At 45.3% G+C, this 24,286-nt stretch overlaps 1 protein-coding gene across 1 annotated transcript in view; it reads left to right on the top strand.

Annotated features, from left to right (window-relative positions):
• Positions 1-24,286, top strand: part of adcy2b (adenylate cyclase 2b (brain)) — a 422,964-nt gene that overhangs the window by 300,279 nt on the left and 98,399 nt on the right. Inside the window, exons 10-12 of the mRNA XM_078228489.1 lie at positions 5,110-5,286; positions 21,231-21,274; positions 23,338-23,418. Coding sequence (XP_078084615.1) covers positions 5,110-5,286; positions 21,231-21,274; positions 23,338-23,418 — 302 coding nt within the window. The remainder of the gene's footprint in view (positions 1-5,109; positions 5,287-21,230; positions 21,275-23,337; positions 23,419-24,286) is intronic.

The raw sequence follows: 24,286 nt of genomic DNA, 5'->3' as shown, positions 1-24,286 counted from the left end.
ACAAATGTCATACCGTGATTATTTGTGAGCACAACTGTGAACTTCTCTTCCCAGCTCCAGGAGATTGAGAGGAGGCATAAATGGACTCCCTGCCGAACTCTTCCTGGCCTCAGCAGGATCCAGTCCCACATTGGGAAAAACCTGGCACATCATTAACTTGCTACTAGTTGATCCGACCCACAATGCTATCTTCTAATATAGTTCCCAGTGTCATCTCCAATACTGCTTCCACAAGGCTGGAGATATTCCACCCATATACAAAGCAAACCATTTAAATTAACTTTAAATGATGTGCACAAAGCAAAATAAAGATTGGGAAATACACATAACACACAGACCCGAAAGCTTAAAAAATGGGGTGGGATTCTCCCAAAAAAATTCCAAAGTGCCAAGTTCGTGTAAAAACTGGAGTAAATCCCAGTGTATTTTTCAGTGGAAGTTTCAAAATGAATCTCCCACACTCTGCATTGCAGAGTGCACTAGCGCGAATCTCATTAAAAATCATTGGGCAGGACATATTCCCGATGGAGAGGCCGGCAGCATAGCGCAAAGCGGGTCACTGCACATGCGTGATCTGTCATAGCCCGCTACATGGCCTCCGTCTGAGTCTCCCGGCTGGGAGAATCGCCCCAATGTAATTTAATGATTTTTAAAATCTTCGACATTACTTTTCTTCTGATCAAATGAAACTCCACGCCAGGATTTTACAGAACCTCAGAATGCAGGCTGGGATGTGAGGGAGGTGGGAGGTGGAAACAAAAAAATTAGGTATGAGGACAGGGGTGGCATGTCCACTGCCAATCCCACAGCTCTGGAATTTTACCAGCAGCAGGAAAAGTGGCGTAGACTCTCCTGCCCAATGGCCAATTGAGGTCCTTGAACAGTCAATTAAGGGCAGTTAAAAGTTTCTTCCTGTCGTCGCTGACATTTTATTGGTAGGACCATTGTTCACACATCAAGGGTACATGGTGAGGGCAAGACAAACAGCAGAGTGTCCCCATCGGAGGGCTTAAAGTCCTCCAAACTCTGCTCAGCTAGGTGCAAATGCTGGACCTCAGGGATTGTTACTGAAGAGGACTCTTTTGGAACAGCAGCATAAATTTGCAGAAAGATTGAAGGAACCTGTCTCCAGCATGAGTGCCATGATGTCTATGTCCATGTAAAGAATGACCACTTGCATGGATCATCAGATGTGGCAGATGATCTGCAATGGTCTGCACACTCAGTCTGCCACCTTACTGAGGATTTAGAAAAAACCTCCTTTCGCTATTCTGTGTCTAACTGAAATGCAGCAAATGCTCTCCAGCTCTTGGCTAGTAGGGATATGCAGGTAGACTTTGACAGGGAAGCTTGAGATATGTTACACAGAAGTAAGGACTCATGTCTCAACTCTACTTCAGTCTCTCAGGAGCTTTGTGACTTCGCTGTGACCTGCGCAGCACCCTTGGTGTCTCTGTAGACACTAGTGAGGCAATGCCTCGCCTGGAGCAGACACCACTGGATGCCCCTGTGAAGCAGGATCCATTTCTGTTGGTTTTCCACAGTAGCATTTCCTCCTGCTGTGTGGTCTGGAAAATTGGTTGTTTCAGAGTCTTGGTGCAGACTAATGTCTGCAGACTAGATGATTCTTCCATCAGTTAGTTTTACTACTATTGAGATTGGGCCACTTTGGTTGAGAATGACTCCAGGCAGCTGGTGTTGGTTACTGCCAAAATTCCTTCTGTAGACACAATCATCTGGATTGAAATGTCTTTTCCTAGCATGGTGGTCACGTCTCTTCTGCTTCCAACTTTCACTTTGACATTTGAATGCAGCAGGTCCAGGAGATATTTTGGCTTCCTGCCCATCGGCATTTCAGCCGTTGAGAGTCCTGTTGTCATTTGTGAAATGATGCGGTGCTGAAACAAAAACCGTGAGAGCTTGATTCTTTTCAGTCCTTCCATCAGTGTCTGCCAGCTCACTCTGCTAAACTCTTTGAGAAGAGATGAAAAGGAGCAGTGCGTACATGGCGAATTCCATTTCTCTGCACGAACTCATGGAACACGTCACTTGTAAACATTGTGCCATTATGAGAACAAGAGAATCCAGTAAGCTATGAGTTGCAAAAACCTGGCGCAGCTTCTCTATTGCAATGGGAGCTGTGATGTTGTTCATGATGTATGCTTCCAGCCACTTAGAGTGTGCAGCCACAATGACTAGAAACACATGATCCATGAAAGACCCTGCAAAGTCCACATGACGCCTGGATCAGGGACGGTCAGGCCATTCCTTTGAATGTAGTGGTGCTGGTGGCGCCATCTTTTGGTTGAGCTGACACTCCGAACAGGATTTCATTTTGTTTCCCAAGCTCTGATCCATGTTGGGTCACCAGACCTTGCTAAACTTTTCATTTGGGAGACATCGGGGTAAGCCTCATGAATTGCATTCAGGACCTGCGGGACGACCACTCTGGACCCCCAAAGAATGCAACCATCCTGCTTACTTAATTAAGCTTTGTCTTTTGCATATGGTCTCAGTTTATCATCCCCTATAACAGGAGATCAACACTGCAAAAGGAATAGATAGACCTGGAACAGGATCCCAGTCTATGCACTGCTAATGAATTTTGCATTTGCAGGAGTATTTGAAATTCTCTCAAGCAAGAAAATTGTCTCTGGAGGAAATAATTTTTTGGTGGGTACGTTTGGTGAAGGAAGATGGCTCAGTGTGTATTCATTTGCATTGTCATTCTCTGCTTTGTTCAGTGTTAGGATGACAATGTGAAAGCCCAGTGCTGTCCTTGTGCTTAAGCCATGGGACAAATTCTCCTGGATTTGCTAAAAAGGCTTATCAGTGACTTGTGGTCTATACATATAGTGAATGGGTGACCATAAAGAAACTGACAAAACCGTTTCACAGCAATGACAATGGCTAGACCTTCCTTGGCTAGCTGTGAATATCACATCACATCGTGGGCGGCACGGTAGCACAGTGGTTAGCACTGCTGCTTCACAGCTCCAGGGACCTGAGTTCGATTCCCGGCTTGGGTCACTGTCTGTGTGGAGTTTGCACATTCTCCTCGTGTCTGGGTGGGTTTCCTCCGGGTGCTCCGGTTTCCTCCCACAGTCCAAAGATGTGTGGATTAGGTTGATTGGCCATGCTAAAATTGCCCCTTAGTGTCCTGAGATGTGTAGGTTAGAGGGAAGAGCCGATAAATGTGTAGAGATATGGGGGTAGGGCCTGGGTGGGATTGTGGTCGGTGCAGACTCGATGGGCCGAATGGCCTGTTTCTGCACTGTAGGGTTTCTATGATTTCTATCTCAGCTGCTGTCAGTGTGCGTGATGAAAATCCAATGGGTTTTTCTGAACTGTCCTCCATCAGATGAGACAGCACTATCCTGATGCTGTAGGGCGAGTTCCCACATGACAGAATGAGTTCTCTGCTCTGATCAAAGTGAACCAGCAAATTAACTGATTGTAGCAGCACTTTCACATCCTGGAAAGTTTTATTTTGTGCTGGTCCCCACTTCCACTGACTCTTTGTGGAGCAGCAGATACAGTGGCACCAACACAGTTGAAAGGTCTGGCAGAAATTTCCTGGAGTAATTTACCATGCCCAGAAATGACCTGAGCTCAGACACACTTCTGGGTTTGGAGTTTCTTTGATTGCTCTGACTTTGTCTTTTGCATTGTTGGTGGCCATTTCCATTCATTGAGAAATTTTGTGTGCTTTCATGAAAGTCAGTGTGGCTTCTCCCAGCAAGTGACACTGTATGTTGTCCTCATTAATGCCACAGACTAATCTCCTCCAGAGCATTTCCTCTAACATTGCCCCTAATTCACAATGTTCAGAGAGCTGACATAATTCAGCAACAAAGTTAGCTACAGACTGTCTCATTTTAAGAAAAATTCCTATGGAATTTAAACCACTAGACAATCACTGAGGGCTTAGGATTGTGATTCTGAACAAGTGCAACTCAATCCGCAAATGAAATGTCCCCCCCACGTTTTCCATGGTGTTGCCAAATTCCTCACTAGTTTGTAAGTCTTCGCCCCACACACGCTCAGGAGAATTGAGTGTTCTTTCGTCTCATTTGTAATTCCATTCACCAAGAAAAAGTGTTCCAACCTTTCCACATATTCAGTCCAGTACTCATTCTCCTCCACAAACTCACTGATATTCCAGAACATAGCCGTGGTGCTGCTGACTAGCTTGCCGTCGGTGTACTGTCGGAGCTGCTGGTTGGAGCCCTCGTCACTTTGCTGAAAACCACCGCTCATGTGCCAAACCAGCTGCTCACTGTTCGAATCAGCTGGGTAGCAAAACTTCGTGTCATACATGCTGAAGCTTGGATTTTTGCCTTGTCATCAACAAGGTGTAGGGACCTGATAAGGAAGACACATGCGTTTGAATGTTTAATTCCCTTACTTGCAGAAATGTAAAATAAAATGGTACAGCATGCACAAAGCCTGGCGGCAGCGATGAACAAGTCCCTCGAGACACCAACAATAATCCGCTTAAACCCACGCTATCGGTGACACCCCCATGCATGCTCGCAGTTGCTAATGACGTCAGTATACAAATTCAATAGGAAGCTGCTTGGTGTACACTCGATAACAGCTCAGCTCCATCAAATCCCACCTGTTGTTTCTGACAAGTTCCATGGGAAACATGTGCACACAGAATTAAAGTCAGAATCCTGGGTGAAAAGAGCAGCTAATGAGCATTTTGCATAATTAACTGATAGACTGGCCGGTTGGGCTACAAGGATTTCCTGCGTGCTGAAGGATACATTCAGGTTAAAGGTTAAAGTCAGCAGGTTCCTGCTAGCTTCCTGATATGCTTACAGTTCTTAAAATTTTCTGTCTGTTAAGCAAAGGTGACCCGCGGCTTATATGGAAGAACAAAACATGATGAAAGTTAACTACATTTTTTGTAACAGTTTGATTTTGAGAAAGAGTACTGGTAATAAGATTTCTTTAAGGTGATAATGCTCCTGTAGAGATCACTTTAACTTTATATGTTAATAATGTGTAATTAAAATGTGAGTTAGTGCAAGCTGTAGAATACCCTGATTATGTGCCCTGTAGGAAGTACTGATATTAGTACCTATGTTTTAAAACTTACAGGTGGAGAAACGTAGCCCTCAACACCATTACAGACATCGACATACTGCAGATGGAGCCAAGATGAGAGCTTCTGTCCGTATGACCAGATACCTGGAGTCCTGGGGAGCAGCCAAGCCCTTTGCACATTTACACCATCGAGATAGTATGACAACTGAAAATGGCAAAATCAACACTGTTGTAAGGACAAGCTGGCGTATTTTATTTTGTGGGAAGTTTTTCTATACGTTTTACTGTCCTTGAAAGCTTATTCCAGTATAAATTCAGAAAGAATGTTACAAGAAAACCATGAGTTCGATTTGTGAATATATTGTATTCACCATGGCTCCATGAATGTGTTGAACATATATATTTAGTTATATTGTGGAATGAATCTATGCAGAATGGTACTGGTTCTTACATGGTTTGTGGACGCAAGTGTATAGTTAAATATCCGCAACATTAAGGGTAACAACTTGAGTCAGAGTTGTATAAGCAGTTCTCCATGGTTACGGAGAATTTATGCAATTACTTGAAAGGGGCTTGGGCTGGAATGTTTTGCGGAGGTTGTGGGCACATTCCACCATCCACCAGCTCAACAGTCAGTCCTTGCAAATAAGTTCAAATTCATCTCAATACAATTCACATTGATAAAAGGCACAAGTTTAAAGCTATCTATAATTCAGCATCACTCAGCACCAAAATGACCCACTTATTTAGAGAAGCCTCAGAATATCGGGAATGTACATGATCATGTCCAGGCAGTAAGTGCATGGTAAAAATTAAGGCACATTGTTGGAATGGAACAGAGGACATTTAATTTCATATCTCACTTATGTTGTCCCTTGCCTGTGGCACTTGATGCTGACATTATAAAAAGCTTGAATATCATTTCATTTTTCAGCATCAGCATCTCTCTGGCATTTAATGCTGGACAGTTGTGGCATCACATCAGCAGTTTTCCAGATTAATCTGCATTATTTATATGTTGTTTAAAATTATAGCGACAGCTGCGCATTGGTGAGGGTATATGAAGTCTCTAGTGCTTTATGCAAACCTCTTAAGCCACATGAGTGCTTTATGGGTGCTGTTGACTGCTGAATTGCAGAATCCATAATTTGTAGCTGTAGTTATAATAATACTCTGAATTAAATTGAAAAGGCTGAAATCTATGAGAGGTTTATTTGATGTGGCTGCTCTGGAATAATATTCTATCTCCTTAAATCTGATGTTAGTAACTAAATAGTTGTGCAGCAATTCGTGAATTAAAAGTTTTGCAGAATAGATGAAAATTGTAGAACAAAAGAAGCCACCTCACCTTAGTTAGAGGTTAGTTAAAATATCAGGCATGGTATTTTACACTCAAGTGTCAGGAGCAGGCTGACAGTCATGGGGCCATAAACTCAAATGGCAGAGTAGGGACACCATGCCCAGTGATTGCAGCCTCTGCTCGTATTTTATGAGCAGCGTGGAAGACATTGGATGGCCTGCCCTTAAGTGTCCACTTAAGGCCTCCCTCCCCTGGCCACTGATATTTTACGAGTGGTGAGGAGGAGCCCAGCCGTATGGTGGAACCACCAGATAAAACCTAGGAAAAATCAGAAAAACCTGGCCAACTTGTTAGGAGGTGAGGTCTCTCCTGTTCAGACAACCTGTACCCAGTGGAGCCCAACCCCCACCGCTCACAAGGTACACTCTCCCCATCCACGTGTTGTCCACTGCCTGTTCTGCCAATGATGTGGAGATGCCGGCGTTGGACTGGGGTAAACACAGTAAGAAGTTTCACAACACCAGGTTAAAGTCCAACACGTTTATTTGGTAGCAAAAGCCACACAAGCGTTCGGAGCCCCAAGCCCCTACTTCTTCAGGACTCTCACCTGAAGAAGGGGCTTGGGGCTCCGAAATCTTGTGTGGCTTTTGCTACCAAATAAACCTGTTGGACTTTAAACTGGTGTTGTTAAACTTCTTACTGTGTTCTGCCATTCCCAGCCCCTATCCCTCTTGCTAAACCTACCAGACTAACTCTGATGTAACCCCCCCCTCCTCCAACCCCCTCCTCCCCTCCAACTTAGATAAGTGTCTGGCTCCAGGCACACGCATTGTTGGGGGCTGACTGCTGTCCTAACAGTGTTCACCCCTCCCAGTAGCCTCGTTAAGACCAGAGCACTGCTGACAATTTGATTGGCTGGCACCTCTTGAAGATGGGGCTTGCTCCCAGATGGGGGCAGAAATCTCAACCTGAGCTCATTAACAGAAAACAGCTTTAAAATTGTCTCGGCTTCTTGGCCAAGCAGAGGCGGGCTTTCCCAGACTTTTAATTGTAGGGTTTGGGTCTACTGCCTGTGTGTAAAATTCCACCCCAGGGCTGAATTTTAAATACGAGTATGGGAAACAGAAGTCAGCACCATTTCTGGGTCCCAAATTTGCCCCTGAGAGGAACAGAAATGGACCCTGAATTTTCCGGGCTGACCACTTAATTGATAAGAATACATGAGTGAGGTGTGGTAGCAATTAATGACCACCAGCGTTTTCGTTTCCATTACGTTTCAGAAGAGTTAGAAGCCTGGAACCTGTAGCATGACACCAATTCTTATTCAGATGTCAACCTGAAGCTGATGTTGGAGACCATGTGGGGGGGTGGGTAGATTATTTTCCCGAAAGCAGGCATCAGTTGACACCTCTGCCACTGTTAATGTGTTGAGAAGAACCTGGACCCAGTGCATGAAAAGATCCAATGACTTGATAAATTTTGGCAAGGTGCGCAAGACCCTCTCAACCCTCAAAGAACAAAGAACAATACAGCACAGGAACAGGCCCTTCGGCCCTCCAAGCCCACGCCGCTCCCTGGTCCAAACTAGACCATTCTTTTGTATCCCTCCATTTCCACTCCGTTCATATGGCTGTCTAGATAAGTCTTAAACGTTCCCAGTGTGTCCGCCTCCACCACATTGCCTGGCAGCGCATTCCAGGCTCCCACCACCCTCTGTGTAAAATGTGTCCTTCTGATATCTGTGTTAAACCTCCCCCCCCTTCACCTTGAACGTATGACCCCTCGTGAACGTCACCACCGACCTGGGGAAAAGCTTCCCACCGTTCACCCTATCTATGCCTTTCATAATTTTATACACCTCTATTAAGTCTCCCCTCATCCTCCGTCTTTCCAGGGAGAACAACCCCAGTTTACCCAATCTCTCTTCATAACTAAGCCCCTCCATACCAGGCAACATCCTGGTAAACCTCCTCTGTACTCTCTCCAAAGCCTCCACGTCCTTCTGGTAGTGTGGCGACCAGAACTGGACGCAGTATTCCAAATGCGGCCGAACCAACGTTCTATACATCTGCAACATCAGACCCCAACTTTTATACTCTATGCCCCGTCCTATAAAGGCAAGCATGCCATATGCCTTCTTCACCACCTTCTCCACCTGTGACGTCACCTTCAAGGATCTATGGACTTGCACACCCCGGTCCCTCTGCGTATCTACACCCTTTATGGTTCTGCCATTTATCGTATAGCTCCTCCCTACATTATTTCTACCAAAATGCATCACTTCGCATTTATCAGATTGAACTCCATCTGCCATTTCTTTGTCCAAATTTCCAGCCTATCTATATCCTTCTGTAGCCTCTGGCAATGCTCCTCACTATCTGCAAGTCCTGCCAATTTTGTGTCGTCCGCAAACTTACTGATCACCCCAGTTACACCTTCTTCCAGATCGTTTATATAAATCACAAACAGCAGAGGTCCCAATACAGAGCCCTGCGGAACACCACTAGTCACAGGCCTCCAGCCGGAAAAGGACCCTTCCACTACCGCCCTCTGTCTTCTGTGACCAAGCCAGTTCTCCACCCATCTAGCCACCTCCCCCTTTATCCCATGAGATCCAACCTTTTTCACCAGCCTACCATGAGGGACTTCATCAAACGCTTTACTAAAGTCCATATAGACGACATCCACGGCCCTTCCCTCGTCAACCATTCTAGTCACTTCTTCAAAAAACTCCACCAGATTAGTGAGGCATGACCTCCCTCTCACAAAACCATGCTGACTATCGTTAATGAGTTTATTCCTTTCTAAATGCGCATACATCCTATCTCTAAGAATCTTCTCCAACAACTTCCCGACCACGGACGTCAAGCTCACCGGCCTATAATTTCCCGGGTTATCCTTCCTACCCTTCTTAAATAATGGGACCACATTAGCTATCCTCCAATCCTCTGGGACCTCACCTGTGTCCAGTGACGAGACAAAGATTTGCATCAGAGGCTCAGCGATTTCATCTCTCGTCTCCCCGAGCAGCCTTGGATAGATTCCATCAGGCCCTGGGGATTTGTCAGTCTTTATATTCTCTAACAAACCTAACACTTCCTCCCTTGTAATGGAGATTTTCTCCAACGGTTCAACACTCCCAGTCAACACATCCCTCTCCTTTGTGAATACCGACGCAAAGTATTCATTTAGGATCTCCCCTGCTTCTTTGGGCTCCAAGCATAATTCCCCACTTTTGTCCCTGAGAGGTCCGTTTTTTTCCCTGACGACCCTTTTGTTCCTAACGTATGAATAAAATGCCTTGGGATTCTCCTTAATCCTGTCTGCCAAGGATATTTCGTGACCCCTTTTTGCTCTTCTAATTCCCTGTTTGAGTTCTTTCCTACTTTCTTTGTACTCCTCCAGAGCTCCCTCCGTTTTTAGCTGCCTAACATACACCTCTCTCTTTTCTTTTTAACCAGTCCCTCAATTTCCCTGGTTAGCCACGGTTCTCGAATCCTACCCTTTCTATCCTTCGTTTTTACAGGCACATGCCTGTCCTGTAGCCCTAACAACTGTTCCTTAAAAGACTCCCACATGCCTGATGTGGATTTACCCTCAAACAGCCTCTCCCAATCAACAGCTGCCAATTTCTGCCTAATCCCACTAAAGTTAGCCTTCCCCCAATCCAACACCTTACCCTTGGGACACCACTCATCCTTTTCCATCACTATCCTAAAGCTAACAGAATTGTGGTCACTATTTGCCACATGTTTCCCTACCGAAACTTTGAAGACCTGACCGGGCTCATTCCCCAGTACTAGGTCCAGTATAGCCCCCTCTCTAGTCGGGCTATCTACATATTGTTCCAAAGAACCCTCCTGTACGCATTTTATGGACAGGACAGGCCTCTGGGTATGCACCCTCCAGCCTGTAGACCAGTTGAGGGGTCTCTAGGCACATGTTGCTTCTGAACATTTACTGATCCTTCAAAATGGTTCAGAACCATTGAATCTATCATCAAGGAAGAAATAGCAAGACATCTGGATAGAAATTGTGCCATTGGGAAGACAACATGGGTTCATGAAAGGCAGGTCTTGTTTAACTAATTTAACGGAATTCTTTAAGGACATTATGAGCACGGTGGACAACAGGGAACTGGTGGATGTGGTATATTTGGATTTTCAGAAGGCATTTGACAAGGTGCTACACAAAAGGCTGCTGCATAAGATAAAGGTGCCTGGTGTTAAGGGTAACGCATTAGCATGGATAGAGGATTGGTTAACTAACACTAATCAAAGCGTGGGGATATACGTATGTTTTCTGGTTGGTGATCAGTGACTAGTGGTGTGCCTCAAGGATCAGTGTTGGGACCGCAATTGTTTATAATCTACATAGATGATTTGGAGTTGGGGACCATGTCTAATGTGTCAAAGTTCACAGATGACACTAAGATGAGTGGCAGAGCAAAGTGTGCAGAGGACACTCAAAGTCTGCAAAGGGATATAGATAGTCTAAGTAAGTGGACAAGGGTCTGGCAGATGGAGCACAATGTTGGTAAATGTGAGGTCATCCATTTTGATAGGAATAACAGCAAAATGGACTATTATTTAAATGGTAAAAAATTGCAGCATGCTGCTGTGCAGAGGGACCTGGGTGACCTTGTGCATGAATCACAAAAAGTTAGTTTGCAGGTGCAGGAGGTAATTAAGAAGGCAAATGGAATGTTGTCCTTCATTGCAAGAGGGATGGAGTTTAAAAACAGGGAGATTATGTTGCAGATGCATAAGGTGCTGGTAAGGCCACACCTAGACTACTGTGTCAGTTTTGTTCTCATTACTTGATAAAAGATATACTGGCACTGGAGGAGGTGCAGAGGAGTTGATTCCGGAGTTGAACGGGTTGGCCTAGGAGCAGAGACTAAGTAGACTGGGACTATACTCATTGGAATTTAGAAGAATGAGGGGGGATCTTATAGAAACATATACAATTATGAAGGGAATAGATAAAATAGAAGCAGGGAGGTTGTTTCCACTGACCGGTGAAACCGGAACAAGGGGGCATAGCCTCAAAATAAGGGGGAGCAGATTTAGTACTGAGTTGAGGAGGAACTTCTTCACCCAAAGGGTTGTGAATCTGTGGAATTCCCTGCCCAGTGAAGCAGTTGACGCTACCTTGTTGAATATTTTAAAGGCAAAGATAGATAGATTTTTGAACAATAAAGGAATAATGGGTTATGGTGAGTGGGTGGGTAAGTGGAGCTGAATCCATGAAAATATCAACCATGATCTTATTGAATGGCGGAGCAGGCGATGGGGGCCAAATGGCCTACTCCTGCTCCTAGTTCTTATGTTCTTATTTTGCTACTGACCACATGCCAGCACTGAAACACACACTCTCTAAAGAAATGGAGAAACTGCTATTAGCCATAGAGGGCAACGATGCTTTATCTCATTCTCTTTTGTCCTTGAAGGAGAAACATCAACATTATGCCTGGACGAGGGCACACACACACAGAGGGGAACCTTTAGATCTTCAGATTTTCACACCAATGGAGGAGGAAGCGAAGGAAATAGCCTGAATCACAGATCATGAGGAAGTTGACCTTGGTGAAATACATAGGGCAATGTGCTCATTAACACGGTGCATTGCTCCCTACCTCCTCCAATAGCATACCGAACACTGTATTGCATTATGAAGCCTCGCATTGCAAAGGTTTCTGTTCTTCAAGGCTCACACATATGACCTTGCCTTATGTCACAGGTACAGACACCAACCCAGAAAGGCCTTCTCCCTCACTATCACTGGGCCAAAAGGAGCAGCAAATATCTAAAGAAGCACGATCACACCTTATAAGTGATCATTCTTCTACACTCACCTTGGTGGCTCCTCATCTGTAGTTTGATAGAGGGCACTGTGTGAGTAGCATGGCATTAGTGTGGAGAAGGAGGTACCAGAGTCAGAGGCAGTTGAGGGTAGTTCCATTTTCTTGTTCCACTTGAAAACAGTTTCTATTTAGAACAGCAGCAACAAATATGTTACAACACCAGAGTTCCCTGAGATATTTGTGAGGTCATTGGCATAGAATGGAGAAGTCAACCCAACTTATGTGCACCATCATGGTGCAGGGCTTTGGATGCATGAGTTTATTCAGGTAGAACCTCTTTTCTAATGATACCTGAGGCCCTGTAACTGTGTCCAGCTGAGCAGCTGTGTCTATCCTGCCTTGTCCAAATGGAACTACTCTCAGCTGCATCTGACTCTGGTACCTCCTCCTTCACAGAGGGGGTGGCCAACCTCATGCAGAGCCAGCACTTGGAGTTGTCACAACTATATAAAAGACATTTTCTTAAATTGGTCTGTGAGCTAAGAATTTGTATGAGTATGTAGCACTTTTTAAATTTATAAGTGATTCAATTTAAAAATAACCCAACATACAAGCTTTAGTCTTAAACAAGACAGGTTAGTTTATTACAAAAATTCATGCTGCAAATTATTTAAATAAAAGTGATAAAGTTACGAAGTAAAATGCAGTTAGAAAGAATAGAATGCAGATAAAGATAAAAATACTTAATTTGAGATTTCAAATCGGTCTCTGTGAGATATTGGCTGGAATTCTCCGACCTTGCCTGTGGGTTTCTCTGATCCCGCTACAATGGAATTTTGGCTCAGTGTCACATTCTAAAGTAGAAGTTTATTTACTAGTTACAAGTAAGCATACATTAACACCAGAATGAAGTTACTGTGAAAATCCTCTAGCCGCCACACTCTGCATTCTCACTGATAACAGTGGCGGAGTGTATGAGATTGGAGAATCCTGCTTGTCATGTGGGCCCATGTCTTGAATTTCTTCTTTCCCAAGTGAAGGTGTTGTTGAAACCTCAGGTTTGATTTAGCAACTGCAATGTATTCTGTAGTCAACCATTTGGAGTTTTTCCTTTTCTTGTAGGTTCAATTGGCCAGCAGGTTTTTGGGAGAGATAGGTTTCCTATTCCTCATTAATCATGCATTTACAGCACGCAGTTTGCCTGCACTCTTTCAACACATGAGCAGTTGATTTCTTAATATCTTCCCCTTTGTCTTCTCTTGTCCAAGAACCCTCTCTTATGATTTTTGCCAGTGTTCTTCCTAGGTTCTCTGTTCTCAGCCAGACTTTATACAGTTTCCAAACTTAAAATGGCTGTTACCCCAAACTGTTGACTTTTGCCTCCAGTTTAGGTATTGGGTTAGCCCCAGTCTGGCACTGTCCTACCCATTGTCATTCTAGCTGAGGTAATTAATCTTTTAAATGTTTCCATCATTAACTTGAATGCTTCCCATTCTCCCAGGTTTGAAGAGGTGGGAAAGAGTTATTCGCATCTCCAGGGAAGCTACAAAGTGTTTCTGTTTACCTTGTGGAAATGTGAATTGAATTTCAAATGTCTTCACACGTCTTGATATACCTACCTGCAATCCACTTGGTGCTTTCTAGAGCTTGACAGTTGGAAAAGATCAGGTGACTTTTGGCAGCCATCTTTAAGCCTTCTTTTGTCCACTTAAAAGAAAATTAAACTTGAAAAAAAAGTCTACAATATCATAACTACATTTTCGTGTCAGAGTGCATGCACAAACTGCACCCTAAAATACATTGGAATGCATGTCCTATGCTGAGTCATGATGTGGAGATGCCGGCGTTGGACTGGGGTAAACACAGTAAGAAGTCTTACAACACCAGGTTAAAGTCCAACAGGTTTATTTGGTAGCAAACGCCACTAACTTTCGGAGCGCTGCTCCTTCGTCAGGTGAGTGGGAGTTCTCCCACAGAACGCCACTAACTTTCGGAGCGCTGCTCCTTCGTCAGGTGAGTGGGAGTTCTCCCACAGAACTCCCACTCACCTGATGAAGGAGCAGCGCTCCGAAAACTAGTGGCGTTTGCTACCAAATAAACCTGTTGGACTTTAACCTGGTGTTGTTAGACTCCTTACTGTGTCCTATGCTGGTCAGGTCACCACTCTGCGCAATCGTGGCACTTAAATACTCTGTATATTCTCCCTCCACCTCCTCTTGCTCCACCTCAACCATGTCCTGCACCTCCTGTACCTCCAATGAGCTGTCTCTTTCCAGGACCTGACTGTCCTCGAGCGCCAAACCCCTCTGGAAGATCATGTTATGAAAAGATAGCACAGCAGATCACCACAATAAGCAAGACTCATGCAGGAAGGTCCCCTGACCAGTCCAGGCACCAGAACCACATGTTGAGAATGGCTCAAAGGTTGCCCTACTGAGCAGATGGCTTTGGTTGTATTGCCTCTGTACCTCTGCCTGGCGCCCCTGTAGGTGTGAGCAACCATCTCTTCAGGAATATCAGGGCGTCAGTGGCACAGTGGTTAGCACTGCTGCCTCACAGCGCCAGGGTCCCAGGTTCAATTCCAGCCTCGGGTCACTGTCTGTGTGGAGTTTGCACATTCTCCCCATGTCTGCATGGGTTTCTTCCGGGTGTTCCGGTTTCCTCCCACAGTCCAAAGATATGCAGGTTAGGTTGATTGGCCATGGTAAATTGATCCTAATGTCGGGGGGATTAGCAGGATAAATGTGTGGGTTTGCGGGAATAGGGCCTGGGTGGAATTGTGGTTGGTGCAGACTTGATGGGCCAAATGGCCTCTTTCTGTACTGTAGGGATTCTATGATTCTATTCTATGATTTCTTGTCCATCCATAGACATTAGGGGCTGCAGTGAAGAGCTGCAGCAACCTGGGTTGGTGGAAGATGAAGGAGTCATGGTAGCTGTCGGGAAAGTGAGTGCACCTATGGGTGAAGCTCTTGTTGTGGTTGCAGACCTGCTGAACATTGAGGGAGTGAAAGCCCACTGGCCAGTTACTGAGTGGCTTGCTGGCTACATGGGCCCATAATGATGCCCTGCACCTAGATGAATCCAGCAATGGTGGTAAAATCCACTGCCCTTTCTGCCTGTGAACTGAATGTTCTGTCTAATTCTCCCAAAAAGGGCATCAGTAACCTCTGAATTGCAGCGGTGTTCTGCCATTTTCAAGCTGCCACCAAGGCCTGCAGCTGATCCTTGGAAGGAGTCAGAAGCAAAGAAGTTGAAGGCTGCAGTGACTTTGTTGGCTAATGGAAGGGCATAGTGAGCAGTACGTGAGGTACGCGATCTTCACAATAAGAGCACACATCTCTATGACTATCTGTTTGGAGAGTCGCAATCTCTTGTGGTACTTATTCTTTGCCATCTGCAGGTAACATCCTCTTCACTGGTGGATCCTATGCTGGTAGTATGAACTCCGTGCCATTCTTGACCCTGCTCTTCTCTCCTGCCATCCCGATGCCCAAGACTCTGCCTTCCCTGAATTACACTAAGTGCAGTGATAGGCGTGAGAAAAGTCATTTTCCTTGCCAGCCGCAGGTGTGGATTTTTGTTCTATATCATCCACTTACCACCTCATTAATTATGCAGACACGGGAAACATGCCATTTCAATAACGGGAAGTTTATGTCACCGGCCACACCGTTACCCCACCGTTTTCTTACTCCAGGCACCATATCTAATCTGCAACCCGCACACAGTCCTTGGTGCTTGCAGCCCAGTGAAGACATGGTCCTGAAAGTCCAAAAGAATTCAGTGACCTGTCATTGGAATGCCTATTGGAGGCCCGCCGTGACGTCATGTACCCCTCCTCTGGCTGCAGGATGTCCAGCAATCTCACCATTCCAGCTTGTGAGGCAGTGGCAGTGGTGGTCAGTGCCAACACCACTCTGAAGAGGTTGGCCATCCAGTGCAGGAAGATGATGAATGGTCACATCCGTTCTGCTCGGGTTAGGTGACCATCTCATCATTCTAAACTCACACACTCATAAGCCCATCACACATTCACTCACTCACTGTCAGCTTAAGCGGCATCACCACTCACTCTCTTATACACATCCTCCCATCTCCACCTGGCCTGATATCCTCTGGAGACTGCCTCCTCAGCCCTCACCATCTCGCGGCCATTTGCACAGAACAACATGTGCTTTCTCCATACACACCCTGGAATGTCACTCCTCCTCAGTATAGCCCTCGTCTTGCAGCCTCTTCCCTTACCCGGTCATTTCTTCCCATTCCCCAAGCAAGCCCCATCTCTGCAGCTGTTGAAAGGCCGCCCGTGCCTTCCTGCTGGTCCATAGACAGAGGCCTGCCAGTGAACCCCCTAAAAGAGATGTGGTGCTGCCAGTGAAGCCTGGCACTGATGACCACAAGTGCTGCCCAAAGCAATATAGGCAAATTAACCTTGAAGTCCTGAGTGAAGTACAGGTCACCAGCTGCACAGTGCTTATGTACCAATGTGAAATACTTTGGCATGATTAAGCTCATGATCCAGAGTGGGGGTTGATTCCATTGAGCAGGGCTTATAATGAGATGCTAAAGGGTGCAATTCTTTAAGCGTGATCTTCAGCAGGAAGCGCAGTGCGATCACAATCTACCCACACTTCGACATTTTTTTGGCGCTTTGGGATGATGAGATGTGCAGGATCTAAAGACACCGGCAAGGACAACTCCTCAGAGATCAGAAGAACACAAGAAACAAAAGCAGGAGTAGGTCCACCAGACTCTTCAAGCTTGCCCTCCCATTCAATACGATCATAGCTGATCTAAGCTGGTCTCAATCCCTTTTCTGTGCCATTTCCCCATAACTGTCTATTCCTCCATCTATCAAATATTTATCCACCTCCGCTTTGAAATGTCTAATGATCCAGCCTCCACTACACTTTGGGGCAGGGAATTCCAGAGATTCACCACCCTCTGCTAGAATACATTTCTAAGCACCTCAGTTTTAAATGATCGGCCCTTTATCTTGTAGCTAGTCCCCTTGTTCAAGACTCTCCCACTGGTGAAAACATCTTACCTACCCTGTTAATCCCCCTCAGGATCTTATAAGCTTGAATAAGTTCACCCTCAGTCTTCTAAGTCCAAGGAATACAGACCCAGTCTATTTCGTCTCTATTTAGTTTCGGGTGCCCTGATAAGACGCCCTCCATTTCTCACCATCAAGGACCACTCCCCTATTGCTGGAATCAGCCTCCCCCCCACCCCCACGAATCACTGGCATCAGCCCCTGCCGCCCCCTCCAATGCCAGCATCAGGCCCCCCCCTCCCCCAAGTGATTGACACTCACTATGGGTTCGCCAAAGGCACTGTCCTATTCAGGGCCCCCTTTTGGCCGTGCCAACCTGGCCATTTCCCCTGGCACCCAGGCAGTGCCAACCAGGTTGGCACTGCTGAGATTGTAACTGTCAGGGTGCCGAGGGAACTGTCTGGCCATATCACTGAATACCCGGGGCTACAATGGCCTCCAAGCCCCCTGACATGGTCATGTATATCCATCCAGAGAATTCAACAGTGGCTGCAAGAAGATTCTCATTCAGGAACCTTTACACTTTAATGTCCAAGTGGTGCCAGTTAGAATCATAGAATGCATACAGTGCAGAAGGAGGCCATTCAGCCTATTGGGCCTCACTGACAACAATCCCACCCAGGCCCTATCCCTGGAACACCACATATTTACCCTGCTAATCCCCTGACACTAAGGGGCAATTTAGCATGGCCAGTCAACCTAATCTGCACATCTTTGGACTGTGGGGGGAAATTGGAGCACCCAGAGGAAACCCATGCAGACTTTGATTTGATTTGATTTATTATTGGCACATGTATTAGTATACAGTGAAAAGTATTGTTTTTGCGCGCTATACAAACAAAGTATACCGTTCATAGAGAAGGAAACGAGAGCATGCAGAATGTAATGTTATAGTCATAGCTCGGGTATAGTGAAAGCTCAACTGAATGCAAGGTAAGTCCATTCAAAAGTCTGATGTCAGCAGGGAAGAAGCTGTTCTTGAGTTGGTTGGTATGTGACCTCAGATTTTTGTATCTTTTTCCCGATGGAACAAGGTGGAAGAGAGAATGCCCGGGGTGCGTGGGGTCCTTAATTATGCTGGCTGCTTTACCGAGGCAGTGGGAAGTGTAGATAGAGTCAATGGGTGAGAGGCTGGTTTGCGTGATGGATTGGGCTACATTCATGACCTTTTGTAATTTCTTGCAGTCTTGGACACGGGGACAATGTGCAAACTCCACATAGACAGTGACCCGATGCCAAACTTGAACCTAAGTCCCTGGGACTGTGAGGCAGCAGTGCTAACCACTGTGCCACTGTGCTGGTATTGGTTAAAACCAGCCTCCAGTAAAGGCATGCTATTCAGGCATAAGAGGGAGAAAGATATCCCCTTTAAAAACTGTACACCTGTGCTTTTATAGGAAGCACTTCAGAGTAGAAACTGGATATCAGTGGCACAGTGGTTAGTACTGCTGCCTCACAACACCAGGGATCAGAGTTCAATTCCAACCTTGGATGAGTGTCTGTGTGGAGTTTCCTCCAGGTGCTCTGAGTTGCTCCCACAGTCCAAAGATGTGCAGGTTAGGTGGATTAGCCATGGTAAATGTGCAGAGTTAATGGGTTAGGACAGGGGGGTGGGTCTGAGTAAGAAGCTCTGTCAGAGAGTCGGTGCAGAATCAATGGGCCAAATGGCCTTCTGCACTGTAGGAATTTTATGGCTCTATGGTTCTAAAACTCCTTTTAAAAATGAGCTCAGACTGAATAGCTGCACTTTTGAGAAAGCATTTCAGAGTCAATGGACCGTGGAGTGCTGTACAAATAAACAATCATAATCCCTGCTTTGAAGAAGCCAGCAGCTGCTACTCAAGGGGGTTGTAAAAGGTAATGCAATGTGAAATGGCATATGGACCAAGCACTCCAAAGCTTTTGAAAGCAACAGAGTGAATACTAGCCCCTGGAACCTGACAGCTCTTTGAAAATGCTGAGCGATAGTTCAAAGGAACAGAGAGAAGTCACACAACTGCCATCCCGGGAGAGTCCCCCAACCTGAACCCCTCCAGCCCAGCCCAAGCCCCCCCAGATCCTCAGCTTTCTTGAAAGACCCTCCTCTGCACCCTGTTCGTGGATGGTTTGCCCATGGGTACCCTGGAGGTGAGTGCTGAGTGGTACACACCTCTTTGCTCCCCCTTGGAGTCTATGGCGCCTGGTATCCGCTTTTAGGGACCTGTAGTGATTGCCACCCAGGTGACCTCCCACAGGGGGGAGTGGCAGTATGCAGGGAGGCCACTGCATTTGAGTTTAACCTCGCTAATGAGATTGAAATGAATGCAAATGAGTTCAGATCAGGTTTTCACATTTACTGTGAAAAAAGATCCAGATCAGCCCTGGTGGAACAGGCCAGGAGTATCAGAAACTGCTTAATGCCCGGCGCAAATCCCATTTCAGGCACCTTGCCAAATTCACCGTCCCTGTGGGATTTGAGCCTGTGGCTAACAGGGGCAGGGAATTGCCCTTAAAGTATTGCAATTAGGTTCCTGATGCAAGTGCAACCCGCCATTGATAGGAAGAGCAGACGTACACAAATTGGTTTTGTAACAACGTGAAACTGATTTTTGTGATCTGCCGATATTTTCCACTCCTGCCCACTACGATGCCCTCCACAAACATGGGGGGACAAATCCGGCCCTAGAGTCTGAATTTTAATCTTGCTGCTTCATTACTCAGGTTTAGCATATCCTGCAGTCGTCTAAGAGTACAATAGGCGAAATACTCGCTTTAAAAAAAATTGATAAGCCTTTGTCAGATAGTTACTCATCTTGAAATTAATATTTAAAAAGTGCAGGATGATGCTTAAATAAAAGGATCTACCTAGACCCATTTGTCTTTTTTTATTAATTCTGTTTCTCATCTGGAGAGCTACAAATAATATAAGATGAATTGACTTCCAAGCTACTGACTAACTGAAATTATAAATATATGAGTTGACTAGTGTGCTCAATTCATTCGGTAGCAGCAGGCTTTTCTATTTGTACTGTGCCATTAAGTGATGAGATGTGTGCTTTCACTTATGACAAGAAGCTTCTGTTTTTGTTTAAAGTACTGCAGGGATGTATGGAAAACTAACAGCTTCACATTATATTGCCTGCCTACCCCTCACTTAGGAATTAATGCATATCATGAGGTTGTGGGTTTGGGGATGGGAAGAGTATGAAGTCTAAATTTAAAAAGAAGAAGATGGACAAAATAATGCTGATTCCAAGTGAATTCAGGACCAAAAGCAGGTTTCTGGATATGTGGCTGCAGGCAGGAATCATGCTAAATAAAGCAAGACTCTGTGCAAGACTGAGAAATAGAAGCCAAAATTCCTAGAATCCCATTTTGTCAGTAAAGGTACAATGGGATTCCTGTCTGCCACCATAGCTGCAAAGCCTGTCCCAAATCATGAAGATGGGATTGTTTAAATTATCGAGGTTAGTGGTCCATGATAGTACAGATGTTGTTTAATGTCTGCCAGCAAATTTGAAGAGGAGCTATGCAGGATCATTGGTGAGTGAGGTCCAGGAAAGACTAAAAGGAAAATGCTCACATTTTTTCTCAATGGTGCAAGTGGCTATTTTAAGGAGGTAATCAGCCCGCTCTGGGATAGTTTACCTTTCTCCAGAACAGTCCTGGAACCTTTGTCAATCCGAAAGTGGAAGTCCTGCCAGATCTCAGCAGACGAAAGCTCTGTTGGATCAAATGGGATCACAACTGATGAACTTCACAGGTAGTCCTGAACCCCCACAGATATGCTTTCGAGGCACAGGAGAAGGTATTCAGCTCACCCACCTCTCCTCCAATGGAATTTGAGACTTTGTTTAATTGGATTGATAATGCTGCCCAGAATTTCAGCCCCATGAAATGTTTAAATGAGGATGTTTAAAAATGCAGCGAAAGAGTGTCAAATGTGTGGCAACACCATGAAATGGTGTGTTTTCTTACTGTTTTGATTTTCTTCCAGATAACAATGATCAAATAATATTCCACTTTTGCAGGACGTACCTATGGTCCAGTACCATTTCCATCGCCGCACAGAAAGGTTAGTGTCAACCATCATTCTTCATGTACAGCTTCTAATTCTTTTTTTCCTAATCACTTGGAGAAAGTCTACTCAAGATTGTTGAAGTTTTGCTACAGTGGCTCTGAAATTAAACCATAATGTGTTAGTATAGGAATAGTTAATACATTTGCCTGAAATTGCTTAACTAGAATTTGGTGGAGGAATTAACCCCAGTTATTCCAAACAGCTGATATCTCCACTAAGCTAATAAGGAAACATTCCATATGAACGTCTCAGTGTACACAATGGGCAGAATTTCACCAGCACTTCCACCTGAGGTTTGTACAATCCCGCCCGAGGCTAATGGAGAATGCCATTCTCCAAGCCTCGCAAACACCAGGAATCCGGGCAGGCGTGCCTTTAAAATTCCGGCCAGTGGCTCCGAAAATCCTGAAATTGATTGTTGATCAATCCAACACTGATTATTGGGTACAAGATCTTGTCCAGAAACTGCCCATTTTACCTGAAAAACTGATGAAATGCTTAATAATTCCTGCACATTATCTCTTCAAAGGTCCAAACTATCCTCAAGGTCTAGATTCCACAAACACCCACACCTTCTTATGCACACAAACAAACACACACACACTTCCGGCACAACTTTGTGGGCTGGAGGGCCTGTATTGTGCTGTAGTTTTTCTATGTTTCTAGAAGTGGCCTCACCTCTTTTGGTGAACTGGCATCTGAAAATACCCTCAGCTTCTGTTAGCTCACAGTCACAGTGACTCCCATTGCTAAAAAAAAAAGGGGCGGCATGGACAAGTTGGGTCAAAGGGCCTGTTTCCATGTTGTAAACGTCTATGATCTACAGCTGGAATATTACCAGCCCGCCCGCCCCTGGAATCGGGGCTAGGAGAATGGCCTCGGGCAGGATCGTACGAACCTCGGGCAGACATGCAGGTAAAATTCTGCCCTATGACTCTAATTGCCCCTCTTCCCCAGTCCTGGCCTCCACAAGACTCCACATTAACTGGCAGCACAGGCTTAGACTTAGGGTAAGATTTTAGGATTAGTGGGTATTGATTGGCAGTGGGCAGGACTTCTTGGAAGGAGATCCTGCCTGGGAAAGCTGCTGGCCAATCTGACTGGCTGACATCTCTTCAGCCTGACCAGATATAGCACTGTAGTGGCCCAACGTAGTACTGCAGCATTCTGCCTAGAACTAAGTCCCAGTACCTTTGGAAAGGTAAGTCCTGGGGGCAGACAGGTAGGGGTCGGAGGCAGTCACAGTGCCGGCGTGGAAGGGAGGGGACCCTAGAGCTACAATGCCCCACGGGGAGGGGGCCCCAGCTCTGAGTCGACCTTCAGAGTGAGACCGCCACCCTGCCCCACCACCCGCCACGCCACCCCAGCCATGTCATCCCTTCCCACCCCAGGTGGAGAAAAGATTGAGGCCTGAATTCTCTGATTTGTTATGCCCTGCCACCACTGCCAGCAAGAGCAGAGAATTTGGCACTCAGCCAAATCTCCGTTCACTGCAGTAGGACCAGGGAATCCCAGACCTGGGCAAGATCGGAGAACTCCAGCCTTATTGCTTATTGTCACTTTGCCGCCCTACCTGCACCTGCTCCAACCAGCCTAAAAATTGAGGCTGGGTAGTGTAAGGCCCTTTAGTGTCTATTAAATGGCCACTTAAGGACCTGAATAGGTGAATGAGCAGGTTTCCTGCCTGTGGCCCTGTCTGCCCAAGCGTGATATTGGATCTGGGTTTGGAAGGGCTGATCCCGGGTTGAATCCCATCTATTCAATTTTACGCTCCCCCTGCCACAGAACCTGCCTTGGGGGGAGCATAAAATTCTGTCCCTGATGTATCTAAGGCCTGCTCCATTTTTTGGAGTTATAGCTTTTCATATATCCCGGAGCATAATTTCTAGGCCAGTGTATGCCAATAAGTATGTCTGCAAGTATTTATGTGCAAGAGTTCTGTGCATGTGGTGATGAAGAAAATATGATGGAAATCCTTAGACTTTTTCCCTGAAATACTTGTGTTACATTTGTATCCCATGACGTACATTAATAGATAACCATTCTTACTGTTGCAGAACAAAGTCGCAGAAAAGGAGATTTGAGGAAGAATTAAATGAAAGGATGATTAGAGCTATTGATGGAATTAATTCACAAAAGTAAGTTTACATTAAGAAAGTAAGTATTACCTCAAAGATAGAGGAGGCTTACAAATTAATTATAATTCAAAATTCATAGTTAAATATTTATTTGGCACAATTTAGCATAAGCTTGCATTTGAGATGGTTAGAATACTGTTTACAACTGTGGAGAAACTTAAAGCCTTGCCTGCCCCATTATCTCTGTTGAAATGTTGTATGAAGGGGCAAAAAAATAGCCAAAATTAATGTAAGAAGATGGAAAAGAAGCTCATCAATGTACTGCTGATTCCCAAAGATAAGTGCCCAATTGTATGGCCAGTGCCCTGCCAGAGAGCACACACATACCCCAAGTAGCTTCTAGTGCAGCAGAGATCATCCGTGTGTTATTAAAATGCAGGTAAACACATCTAACATTTTGCCTATGCAGCACGAATTAGGAAATGACTGCTGAGACCACCCAGATAGGCAGGGATTGGATGATCTATTAGCGAGAATGCTTATATTAGCCCATCAAAAAGCACACCCCTCTGTTGATTTGATGTATTCTCCCCAGGACCTGCAATGCTCTGCAAATCAACTGCCATGGAAGTTATTACAGAATTTTGTGCTCAGTAGTGGATTTTATTGTTTTCAGTCCCCACCATTTGTTCAATTCTAATGCACAAATCAAATGGTGCCACATGAAACCATTCATCCAGTTTCCCTGATTCACAGCTCATTGAGTCTCCTTGTATTTTACTCAGCATGTTTTTTTAATGTAATTTTCTCTATCTCAGCTCCTTGATTGACTGGTTCCACAGATATTCTGCATCTAGTTTAGCAGGTGAAATATGCAAGGTGTGAGATGTGTGAGGATTAACGAGCTGTTAATAAATGGAAATTAACA

The sequence above is a fragment of the Mustelus asterias genome, chromosome 2 (assembly GCF_964213995.1).
Source record: "Mustelus asterias chromosome 2, sMusAst1.hap1.1, whole genome shotgun sequence".
NCBI classification, from domain to species: Eukaryota; Metazoa; Chordata; class Chondrichthyes; order Carcharhiniformes; family Triakidae; genus Mustelus; species Mustelus asterias.
The sequence above is the reverse complement of the archived record's forward strand: the minus strand, read 5'-3'. Positions and strand labels throughout refer to the sequence as shown.